General features: G+C 35.4%; 1 protein-coding gene across 2 annotated transcripts; it reads left to right on the top strand.

Moving 5' to 3' along the window:
• The first annotated feature begins 731 nt into the window (after positions 1 to 731).
• On the top strand, positions 732 to 12186 carry LOC108135331 (transcriptional activator cubitus interruptus). Of its 2 annotated transcripts, none has more exons than XM_017256022.2 (6): positions 732 to 1242; positions 7514 to 7896; positions 7964 to 8616; positions 8674 to 9180; positions 9249 to 9413; positions 9470 to 12186. In XM_017256022.2, the coding sequence occupies exons 1-6, from the start codon at positions 1205 to 1207 to the stop codon at positions 11909 to 11911; spliced, it is 4188 nt and encodes a 1395-aa protein (XP_017111511.1). In that variant the 5' UTR covers positions 732 to 1204; the 3' UTR covers positions 11912 to 12186. The 2 variants fall into 2 exon arrangements, with proteins under 2 accessions (XP_017111511.1, XP_017111509.1); XM_017256020.2 differs by having other exon boundaries at positions 8668 to 9180.
• Positions 12187 to 12441: the final 255 nt, after the last annotated feature.

Here is a 12441-nt window from a genome sequence, read left to right as displayed (position 1 = left end):
AGTTTGCGGGACTTCTCAGCCCTTGCTAGATGCTGATTTAATTTAAAACACTCTTTGCAAGGGTATAATTAAGAAATACAACAAACTCTGTACAACAAATGGTTTCATATGCATGTACAAATGCATATACATACATACACATATAATGTAGATCCCAAAAACCCTCTCAACACAGCAGAAGAGGAGGGTGAGAACAGATACAACAAGTGAGAGCTAAAAAAAGAGAGAGAAAAGGACTGTAAATATATGTGAGAGTAAGTGATCCCATGTACATACGTATGCGTATGCATAGGCGCGGCTAATCGGCTCTACGTTTTCAGCATAACAAAATATTTTTGAGTAGTGACTTCAAGGCCAAAACCAACCAACCAACCTACTTCAGAGTTAGTCGAAACAGCGTAAACAATTGAACTTTTACTGCAGGTTATTTTGCTTTAGAAGTAAAATAGCTAAATCGTCACCACTGTAACCAAAAAGTATCTTGGGCTAATGCGTATGTATTGTGTAGCCATCTTCGATCTGCCCGCCTTCGCCGACTGTTCGTGATCTGTTTGTACACACATACATTCAATCAGCAATGCACTTGTTTCTGTATTGAGGTTAAGCCTGTGTTTGTATTTTAAAATGTATCTATGTAAGCATCTGTAGCAGTATCTGTGTTCGGGCAAAGGTATATGTGAGAGGAGAGGAGATTCGAACTGCTTCATCTAAACTAACGAAGCATTGCAAGAGCTAGTGTTAATATCACTCAGTCCACTCGGAAGAAACACAGCAATAAGACGCAGCATACAAACGATATTGACTTTGTCATACATAATTTGTTTTATTATTCGCTACTTATAAATTAAGATATAAATTAATAACATTTCGCGACTTTAAATCTTAGGAAATGAACTATGAGAGCTAGTTGTAGACCTTGTGATTTAGAAAGTTGCGCGTATACACCGTTAAAATCGTATATATTTAATAAGATGAAAGTGACTTATATTTTAAATAATGCAATGTTGCTTAAATTTTCGTCAGGAAACGGCAACTAATTTATTAAAAAAAATTGTGACAGTGCTTTCAAACGCTACCATTGAAATGTCCGTCAACATCGATAAGTGCCGTCGGTGAATGCAAAATAAAACGGAATCAATTGGTGGCATAGTTTTATTCGTAAAAACTTAACGGTCATCAACACTTAAGGACTAACATTAATAAAATGGACGCCTACGCTTTACCAACATATTTTCCGCTTGCGTAAGTTTTGATGTAAAATGTTGTTCTGGATGTTAAATTCTATCTATATAGACCCAAAAAAGATATCTCCCTTTTAATACCTTTTCAGGAGGTATTAACATTTCAGTCAGAAGTTTGAAACGCAGTGAAGGAGATATTATCGACTCTAAAAGTATATATATTCTTGATCAGCAGTAGTAGTAGTAGAAGATCAGTAGTATATAAGTAGGAACGAGCAGGATCGGACGACTTTTGCATTTAGCTCCCATAGGAAAATTCGGAAAAAATTTATAGCTTTGCTGAGTTTTAAATTAGTTTTTTAGTTATTATAGATATATCAATGATTAAATATATCAGAGCTACGGTTTTAATTTCATCGTACGACTATTAATTAAATTAAATTCTCAATTTTTGACTTTTTTTTTTAAAAGATCGTTTGGACATATTTATAATTTTAGTTTAGATTTACGCTTTTAATTTGGTTCAAATCGACTTACCAAAGTTTGCTTCCTTTCTTGTTTTTTTTTATTTTTCTCAGAAAGTATTGTATCAAAACAATAAAAAATGTGTTACAAAGTAAATGTATTTTCTTATCATTTTTATTTACATATATTAGTTTTTTTTATTAGGGCCTTGCTAATTTTCTTTTGTGCCGATATCGGACTATGTTTACTATGTTGAGTTTAAAAAGTTTTTCTTTTTAATAAGATTTTATATATTTCATGGGCCGATTCTTCATTTATATCGTTGCACAGCGTCAATTAAGAAAAAAGAAGGAAGCAAACTTCAACAAGTTTAATATTATATATCCTTGCAGGTATTGCAAACAGTAAATATTCTTTAAAACATTAAAATTTTTTAAATGCTTAAAAACATTGTAGCTGTAATGATTTTTAGCTCAATTACTCGGTCCTTCATATTGCAGTTACCCACTGAGCCAAAAAAGTGAAATAATCGTAATTCGATTTTGAAAGTTTTATGTGAATAGTTCCTACTCTACGCGAATTAACTGCTGTTTATTTAGTTAAAGTATTCGCAAAAAAATGGAACAAAAAACATATATATGACAAAACGTGATCTGATCACAAAAAACTGGCCGATCGGACGGTTATGGCTTATAGTTGGTGTAAGATAGATCAGCGAAAATTTCGCAAGCTTAGTGGTTTTTGAAGAATTATGCGAATCGATTTTTTTTTTCCTTTTCAAACTAAGTCTAATATTAAAAATTTATTCGTTATGAATTAATTTAAAATATTTTACTATTGTCTTCGATTAGTAACTTAATAATACTTTACCAATATCTATTATTTCGATTTAAAAAATTCGTATTAAAGTTTTTTTGGTAGACACAAAAATTCTAGATCGAGCTACTTTAGAAGTTTTTGGCAATTATGTTTTGACGTCGCTTTGTATTTTGGAAAATCGGAGAGCGGCGGATAGCACAAATACCATGAAATGCTTACACTTTATTTTTGTGAGTGATTTGCACGGGGAAACTTGTCAATTTGTGTGTGCCGACAGCGGTTTTATACTGTTCGTGTAGCGCTTATCAATGCGAACTGGCACCATCTGTCGAAATGCATAGCCAACACTAAAAGCTAAGTGCGTGCGGCACCCCCACCTCTCGGAAATCCTAGAATATATGCTCGTTTTTGAAAAAAAAAAATTGTGTTTACCAATAGATATAACCGAAACAACACCTACGGTCTAAAATGTCTCAGAGTGACAGTACATACTTGCACGATTTGTCGGCGTTAGAGTGGGCGTGGCCCCGTTTTGAAATAAACTCTTAAAACTGTAGCTTTTATAGTATCCGAGATCTCGACGTTCATACAGACGGACATACAGACGGAGTTGCCGAAATTTAATTCCTTTCTTGTTTTTTTGTTATTATGATTGTTCCATAAGAAGCTAAACATGAAGTCGTCTGATTTTAATATAAATAAAAACCGTAATTTCCAAATATCAATCCATTACTATGTATATCTTGAAGAATTGTTATTCTATAGAATTGGTCGGCAAAGCCTATCTCCGAACAGTGTAAAAAGTGCCGAACACTGCTCTTTGAAATAGAATTGTGATCCGGCTCCATGCGACTTATATAACGGGTAAGCCATCTCGAGCTTCGGCATTAAAATATTAAATGACTTTGGAAATAAACGAAAATTCATAAATAATGTTTTTTGTTAATTTAGATTGATCCTTTACAATTTATTTGTGTTTGTTTTTGAATACAATATCGACCAAATGGTCACGTATGTTCTTGATGGCAAAAAGTGCCCTCTTTCATACATTTTTCATGACTTTCTCGAGCTCATCGGCCGATATATTGGCCATTTCGGATCGAATACACTTCTTGCGCTCTGTGATGTTCTTGTGCTTGCTCATGTAAACTTTGCTCTTCAGATAACCCCACAAAACAAGTCCGGCGGGGCAAAATCCGGCGAACAGTCGATATCGCCTCTTTTTGACACAACGTGTAACTTAGGACTGGGGCCCAGGATGGATTCTGTACAAGCCAGAAATTTTTTAGACCCTTTCAACGCGTCTCCGGGCACACAATGATACGCACGCTACGTTTTCACAATTGAACGCCCATTTTTGATAAACAAGGTCATCACTTTGACACATTCTTTTGGAGTTAAGTGGTTCATGGCTCAAATTTTACGGATTGACGTTTCCAAAACGAACCAAGCCAATCACTTCACAAACGTCGAAGCTATTCAGTGTTTCTATACCGAAGTTCGAGATGACGCACCCTGTACTGCCTGCAACTGAAAAACAACTTTTGGAAAGCTCTATGCTGATTGCTTTAAAACTGAGAGACTCGTTAGAAACGGACGAATGAGCAGACGGACGGACAGATGGACGGACATACGGACATGGCTCGATCGACTCTCCTAGTGATGCTGATTAAGAATATATATACTTTATAGGGCGGCAAATGTCTCCTTCACCGCGTTGCGAACTTCCGACTGAAATTATAATACCCTCTGCAAGGTAAACACCAAAGTTATAAACAAAATGTTTTCGATTGTTCCTATTAAAGCTATTTGATATAGTCGGGTGTTATTATAAACTAAGTGGTACTGGTAATATTACAACATTTTTGATTGGAATATACGTATTGTAATTATTATAAGTATTCTGTGGGTGTTCTTTTTTTTCGACTAGAGCATTTCACCTGGAAAAATTTTCAGCCAATCTATTACCTTTAACATTTTAAATCAAATATTTGTGTGCAAAATTGAAGAAAACGCACTTACTTAAAACACATCTGATAAAACACTGGTCAAAATATTGAGAAGTCCTGGAATTGCCCATATTCTAGTGATTTTCTAGTACATTACGATTCCCTTATTCAGAAAATGACATTGGCTAAATTTTATCTTACCTTTAAAATACCTCTAAAATATTATTATTTGTTGTTGCTTGATTAAAAAGTTGCCAATATTAGAAACGGGGAAATGCCGATTATTTGCGCTGTATAAAAGAAATATTCTTAAAACTTTCCAAATCGTATTTTTAATGCCGATCCGACGACTATATCCTATATACTATCTTGCTAAATTTTTTGCATAGTATGCGGACTTTACATAATTCATATTTAATGCCCAGGCGTTATTATTTTTTTTATTTTTTAATCTTTTATATATATATATATTATGTATATATACTATAATTTTATATATACTATAATTTTTTTCAGTATAACGACTTGAGGAAGAAAACTCTCCAACCAATGTATTTGTGTTTTGTTGCATTGGTTTTGGTGTTTGCAGAAGAGTTGCCCCTGATAGGCATTAGGGCGGGCGTTAGAGTAGGCGTGGCTAGTTTTTCCAGAATTAATAGAATCTGCAAGTCAAATCGTAAAAAATAAAATATTTAAAGTTTCCGAGATCTTGACGCTCATTCGGACGGACGACAGACGGACAGACAGACGAACATAAACGACATACAAGCTTCAGAAAAATCTCCTTCACCGCTTTGCAAACGTCTGAATGAAATAATAAAGGTATACAAAATAACGAGTAAATTGTTCAATGTTTAAATCTTGCTCACTTTTTGGCATGGTAACTGGATTTATACAATTTTGCTTAAATTAATAATAATTAGTTTTTAATATCTTCGGCAAGCCAAAGTTTATATACCCTTGCAGCTATTGCAAAAATGAAACATTCTTGAAAACACTTAAATTTTAATTTATTTGCGTATAAGTTTAGAAACGTTAAAGCTATGATGATTTTCAGCTCAATTATTCGAACGTTCCTATAGGAACTATATGAAATCGTTTTCCGATTTGAATTAAATTAAAACCGTAAATCTGAACTATGAAATTATTACTATTACCAAAAGAATTAAAAAAAATCAAAAATGGAGAAGTAAACATTTAAAAATTTTTTTTTAGTATTCCGATTGTTTCAATGAGAGCTATATGATCCAATTTTATGAAATTTAAAGCGTAATTCTGAAATATTTAACCATTACCACATCTCGAAGAACTAAAAAAAATTAAACAAGGACGGAAGCTAACTTCGGCAAGCCGATGTTTTAATACCCTTACAGCCTGTACCGAAATTTCAAAAATTACAAAAGTAGGGAGAGAAAAAAAAAAACAATTAACAATTAAAACAATTAACAATTATTCCCATGGAAGTTATAAGGTATAGATTTCCGATCGGCAAGCGCTTTTACGTTGCTCAAGGTATGCGTAAATAAATAATACTTGAAAATTGAAAAATCAAAGTTGGACCGATTTCATCCTGTTATTCCTATAAGATATACCCGTCTGATAGGTACGCCCTTTTTCCCTCATCAAGGTATGCATAACAAAATAAGATTTGAAAAGATTCATGTCAATAGCTTTTACACTTCGCGAAATATCTTTAATTCGTGCAAGTTATATCCGACAGACGGACAGGCGAACTGACTATATCGATTCCCCTATTGATCCTGATCAAAAATATATATACTTTATGAGGTCGGAAACGTCTCCTTCAGTGCGTTACAAATTTCTAACCAAAATTATAAAACCCGATCCGGCTCGTTCCGACTTATGTACTACCTGCAACAGGAAGACAACTTTTGGCAATGTTTCATGAAGATAGCTTTAAATCTGAGAGACTTCTTTGCGTAGAAATGGACGGACAGACGGACGGACATATGTACTATATAAGGTCGAAAATGTCCCCTTCAATGCGTTACAAACTTCTGACTGAATTTATAGTACCCTCTGCAAGAGTATTAAAAGTAATTAATATTCAAAATATATTTAGTGAACATTTTTCTTCCTCTAACTTAAAAATATTTTTTTAAAACAATTTCCTCACCAAATGCCAACGCAGCTTTAGCTGCTCGGAACTGAGAAAAGTTTCCGCTTTAAATGATCAAAAAATTTGAAAAATTACTTTTTAGGTCCATCTGCTGTACAACAAAAACTAAGGAATCTCGAGGGCAATATATAAAAAAGAGTTTAAAAAAATTCCTTAAAAAAAGTGTAAAAAAATGTAGATCAACTTTGTTAAGGATGATTTTCCTCCAAACTAGCTAGTTTTTTTTAAAGTCGAAGAACAAATGTTTTTTCTAACGGCCGGCCCAGAACATCAACAATTATTCTAGGATCCTAAGACAGGTGCCTAAATTTTTTTTTTTGATCCGACAAACAAAGATTCAAAAAAATTTTTTTTTGGGATACAATTTGAACTTAATATTGAACATTTCAACGGAGTATCAGATGTAAACAAGTTGGGTGTTGTTCAATGCGTAATTTCAACAAAATTGAAAATATACTAAAAAAGTAGAACATTTACTTAACTGGACCCAAGAGCTTTATACCACCCTTCCTTTTGACCCAATACTATTTCGAAAAGTCTTAGAATGCACCCAATATTTTATATCCTATACACACGCTGTTGGTGCGCATTGTCACTACAAGTACTGCCTCATAGTGATATAGTAGTCTCTTTTTCCCGATACTGCATTCGTTTTTAAAAATTATTCTAAATTGGTTTCGCTCTTTATAAAAGTCGCTATGTTATAGTCCAGGACTAAACGAAATTTGGATATGCTTCTTTTACAGTATCGTGCAATTATTTACCAATCAAAAGCAGCGGTTTTATTAGTAAATCACATTGGTAGTGACAGGTAGTCAAATTTTTTGATGGACTTATCTTATTTAAAATTACACCACAAAGAAAATTCAATTCATTAGTTTTGCACAACTTAATCCTTAAATTAAAAATAACTTTGTGATATTATTAAATTGAAAAATGTTTATTTTCTTTTTCTGTAGATACTCTGAATTGCAGTTCCTAGCATCCAGACGAGCTGCTGCCGTGGCTGCCGCGGCAACAGTTTTACCAGGCTCTCCGTGCATTAACCACGTACATTCGACAGATGTTTCAAGCTCGGTATCAGCTCCCACAATGATTCCAACAATTGAAGGATCTGATTCAATTAAAACAGCAACTTCAATTCAATCACCTATTAATAATGGAAACACACTTCTATCGAATATTTCTGGCCACCATCACAATCCTCAGCATCAACATGTTCATAGTTTGAATGTTAATGGGCAGTCTCATGCCCATGAATTTCACCCAGCCTATAGAATTCCCGGATATATGGAACAGTTGTATTCGCTTCAAAGAAGTAGTTCAACTACATCGTTTCATGGTATTGTCTTTCTTTTATTATACAAAAACCTTCAGGAAAATTTTAATATGTATTTTTAATTTCTTAGATCCCTATGTGAACTGTGCGTCAGCTTTTCACCTTGCTGGTCTTGGTTTGGGGTCAGGAGATTTTTTGGGCAGTCGAGGTATGGGTTCTCTAGGGGACCTGCATCACGCGGCTGTAGCAGCAGCAGCCGCAGGGTCTCTTGCAAGTACCGATTTTCACTTTAGCATCGATGGCAACAGGCGGTTAAGTAGCCCTCGACCACAGGGAGGAAGTATTCGTGCCAGCATTAGCCGTAAACGAGCCCTTTCCTCGTCGCCTTATTCTGATTCGTTTGACATTAATTCAATGATTAGATTTTCGCCAAACTCTTTAGCGACAATTATGAACGGTTCTCGAGGAAGCAGCGTAGCTAGTGGTTCATACGGTCACATTTCAGCTAGTGCCATTAATCCCATGTCTCATGCACATTCAACATTGGCACCACGTTTACAGCAAATACAAGCTCATTTGTTACGAGCAAGTGCAGGACTTCTAAATCCCATGACTTCACAACAAGCAGCTGCCGCTGGATTTTCTGTAAACCACGGGGCTGGCGCTACTGTCTTAAGCCTGGATGATGTTCATGCTAATCTAAACGATTTATCTAGCCAAATCACAACATCTTCAACTGCAAGGTTACTTAATGATAAACATGCGCAGGTGGCAGCTCTCTCGGTAATTACAATATTTTTTAAATTAATATGATTAATACTTAAATAATTTTAGATAAAGAATTTCGACCATGGAAACTTGAAAAATCGACAACATAAAAATAATGTCACTGAGCAGCCTTCCTCAACATCTGGCAGTGTGGCTCAAGTAGAAGCGGATAGTGCCTCGTCACATTTGTCGGACCGCTGCTATAATAAAGTAGCAAATAATACCAAAAGTATTACTGATGATGTAAAAATAGGTCACCGTTGTGAGGAATTTATGAGTTGTGGATCAGCATCGACTCCATTAAATGAATATGACTGTGCCAACGCTGATACGACGGATATCAAGGACGAACCCGGGGATTTTATAGAAACCAATTGTCACTGGCGTAGCTGTTGTATTGAGTTTAATACACAAGATGAACTGGTTAAACATATAAATAATGACCACATCCAAACGAATAAAAAAGCATTTATATGTCGATGGGAAGATTGTACACGTGGCGAAAAACCATTTAAAGCGCAGTACATGCTCGTTGTGCACATGCGTCGGCATACCGGTGAAAAACCACACAAGTGCACAGTAAGATATATACTTATATAAAATAAATAAATGATTTTCATTCCTATTTTTTATATTTTTTCTTCTAGTTTGAAGGCTGCTTCAAGGCTTACTCACGCTTGGAAAACCTTAAAACTCATTTACGGTCACATACAGGCGAAAAACCATACACCTGTGAATATCCAGGATGTAGCAAAGCTTTTAGTAATGCTAGCGATCGTGCCAAGCATCAAAATCGTACTCACAGTAATGAGGTAAAAATACTTCCCCCGATTCAAAAATCCCGTTTTATCTTTAACGTTTTTTTTAGAAACCATACATTTGTAAAGCGCCTGGTTGCACAAAACGTTACACCGACCCGAGTTCTTTGCGAAAACATGTAAAAACAGTCCACGGTGCTGAGTTCTATGCAAATAAAAAACATAAAGGCTTACCTCTAAATGATGCTAACTCCCGGTTACAAAGAGACAGTGGCCAGGTTCGGAATAATCTTCAAGAGCATAATATTGACTCAAGCCCTTGCAGCGAAGACCTGCCTATAGGAAAGATTATAGGCCTGGGTAGCCCCAGCATTAAATCTGAGTCAGATGGAAACTCGCCACATCATCAGTTGATAAATGGAGTCCGACCTTCAGACTGTTTGTTAACATACTCACCAGATGACGTTGTCGAGAATTTAACATTGGATGATGGGTGGAATTGTGAGGATGACGTAGACGTGGCCGACCTACCAATTGTTTTGCGTGCTATGGTAAATATTGGCAGCGGAAATGCGTCTGCCTCGACTATTGGAAGTGGTGTTGTGGCGAGACAACGGTTTAGAAGTCGTCTGCAAACTAAAGTTATAAACTCAAGTACGGCTATGCTCTGCAACATTCCGGAAAGCAATCGGATTATTGGAATCAGCGAACTTAACCAGCGAATTACTGAACTCAAGATGGAACCAGGTACCTCTGGTGACATTAAAGTTCCAATGCCTTTGAATACGTGCCTAGAAAGGTTTCCCGAAGATTTATCACAAACCCAGAGTACAATATTAAATAAGCAAAGCCTTCCTATCGGTTCTGGCTCGGTGCAAGGACAGTTTCGTCGCGATAGTCAGAATTCTACTGCAAGCACGTATTATGGTAGTATGCAAAGTCGTCGAAGTAGTCAATCATCCCAGGTGTCTTCTATATCTACAATGCGACCAGGACCTTCGTACAACACCACAACAGCTTCCTTCTATGATCCTATTTCACCAGGATGTTCGCGGCGCTCTAGCCAAATGTCAAATGCAGCCAACTGCTACGCATTGACGTCAACATCATTATTGACTTCGACAAACAAAGAGTCGAATTCAAACCGCAGCCCAAGTACTTCTATTCATAACTCGGATTCTGGTGTTCAATGTTTTGGTTATTATAATAACAGTTTTCCTCCGCCTCCGTCATCTCATTTAATCGACACAAATTTAAAGCGCTTGCAGGGGACAGATTCTGAGAGCTGTTTTCAGAATTCAACCGGCGGTCGATTTTCAATTCCCAACTTTATGCAGTCACTACATATAAACAACAACACCCCTGCAAGAGATATCGAACTTGATGAAGCAATCCCGAATAATATATTTCGGCGGCAATCTGAGCCAGTGCCAAACATAAATTTGAATGCAGTAATAAATGTTCCTCGTCTAGATATCCCCCTGGAAAGTAATCACACTGTTGGAAAAGTTAGAAACGGTAAAACAACATCATCTTTTAATAATGACAATGATTTAAAGACGGAGAAAGGTAACGTTCAAATTAAGGCTGACCTGACTATGACTAGTGAGCAACATCCAAATGAAAAAATAAATCTGGATGAAGTTGAAGAGCTTATACTTCCCGATGAAATGCTTCAGTACCTTAATTTGGTAAAAGACGATAAAAATTACACGAAGAAAGTAGATGAAAATGGTATCAGCTCTGTTGCAACTGAAAACATTACATTACACGACCATCGAGTACATTCACAGTCAAATTTTAATCCATCAAATAAACCAATTTCACAACCGACCTCTAACTTTGATGATTTAAAAGATGTACAACCAATTACACCGAAACTGTCCGCACATGAAGATTTTACCATGACAAAAATCGGTGGAAAGTACAGTCAGAGACAATTAAATACCGTCGCTGTGCCCCATCAACAAACGAAACTACAGCCACCCCCTCCATCAGTCTATCAGCCACAAATTACAAAGCCAACTCAGAATCAAATATTTGACTCATCGATGACAAGCTTGCCAGAGCTTAATTTAGTTCCAATATTTTCTCGAATTGACCCAGAAAATGTTTCCAAATTAAATTCAGCCAATGACAATGAGATCCAATGTGGCATCATAAGCCAATCTCAAATATCTCCTTCTTTAAATATAAATAGCGATGGTCGGATTTCCACCTTTAGAACACAACCCTTAACAATTTCAAAATTTGCCTGTCAACCTAACACCCAAGTTTCTGACACACATGTGGATAATGTTAGTCCAATGCAATCTGATACATACCAGCGTACTCTACAATATGTACAAAGTTGTCAAGACTGGATGGAGACAAAAAATACTTCAGTCGATCAAATCCGCTGCATATCTACAATGCAATCAGGCAATACATTGTGGCCTGATGTCAGCAGCTCTACACACCCATATCCTGGAACAAATATGGTGATTAACGATATGACAACATCCCTGACATCCTTGTTGGAGGAAAATAGATATCTTCAGATGATGCAGTAGAAAATCCACAAGATATAAAAATTTATACAAAAATAGAAGTCAGTCCCAATAACAATATTATAAAAAGAATACAACATTGATAACAAAGTCACAATTCTATTACAAACAATAGAGACAAACGAACTCGCATTTATATGTTTTTATCTACAATTATCTATATCTAAAACCCCTATAAAAGATTAAAAAAAGGAATTTTTTAAACAAAATATATTTGAGTGAGTAAATTAGATTTGAGAAATGAGATTTTTGCAATTAAAATGTCTTCCGAACTATAATTAAATGAAAATTATATGTCTTTAAGTAATTAAAATAAATGTTTTTTTAACATTACAAAAGAATTTTACTAAATCGAGTTGGTAATTTTTGAAATATATTGGTTCGCCGCATATTTATTAGCACATTTAGCAGTCCTGGCTGGTGTTGAAAATTTTCCATCTTTATATTATACTTCATAATTGACACGCTTTATTCCTGAAATACATCCGATTGGGCTTAATACATGTTTTCAGTTAATTTGAATTCTGAGCTTA

Source organism: Drosophila elegans, unplaced genomic scaffold (assembly GCF_018152505.1).
Source record: "Drosophila elegans isolate 14027-0461.03 unplaced genomic scaffold, ASM1815250v1 contig_349, whole genome shotgun sequence".
NCBI lineage: Eukaryota > Metazoa > Arthropoda > Insecta > Diptera > Drosophilidae > Drosophila > Drosophila elegans.
The sequence above is the reverse complement of the archived record's forward strand: the minus strand, read 5'-3'. Positions and strand labels throughout refer to the sequence as shown.

Excerpts from the sequence above, each read along its gene's own strand:
- LOC108135331 (XM_017256020.2), top strand. The coding sequence starts at position 1,205 with ATGGACGCCTACGCTTTACCAACATATTTTCCGCTTGC. Across the intron at positions 1,243-7,513 it reads CCAACATATTTTCCGCTTGC|ATACTCTGAATTGCAGTTCC; the intron begins GTAAGTTTTGAT and ends CTTTTTCTGTAG. Across the intron at positions 8,617-8,667 it reads CGCAGGTGGCAGCTCTCTCG|ATAAAGAATTTCGACCATGG; the intron begins GTAATTACAATA and ends AAATAATTTTAG.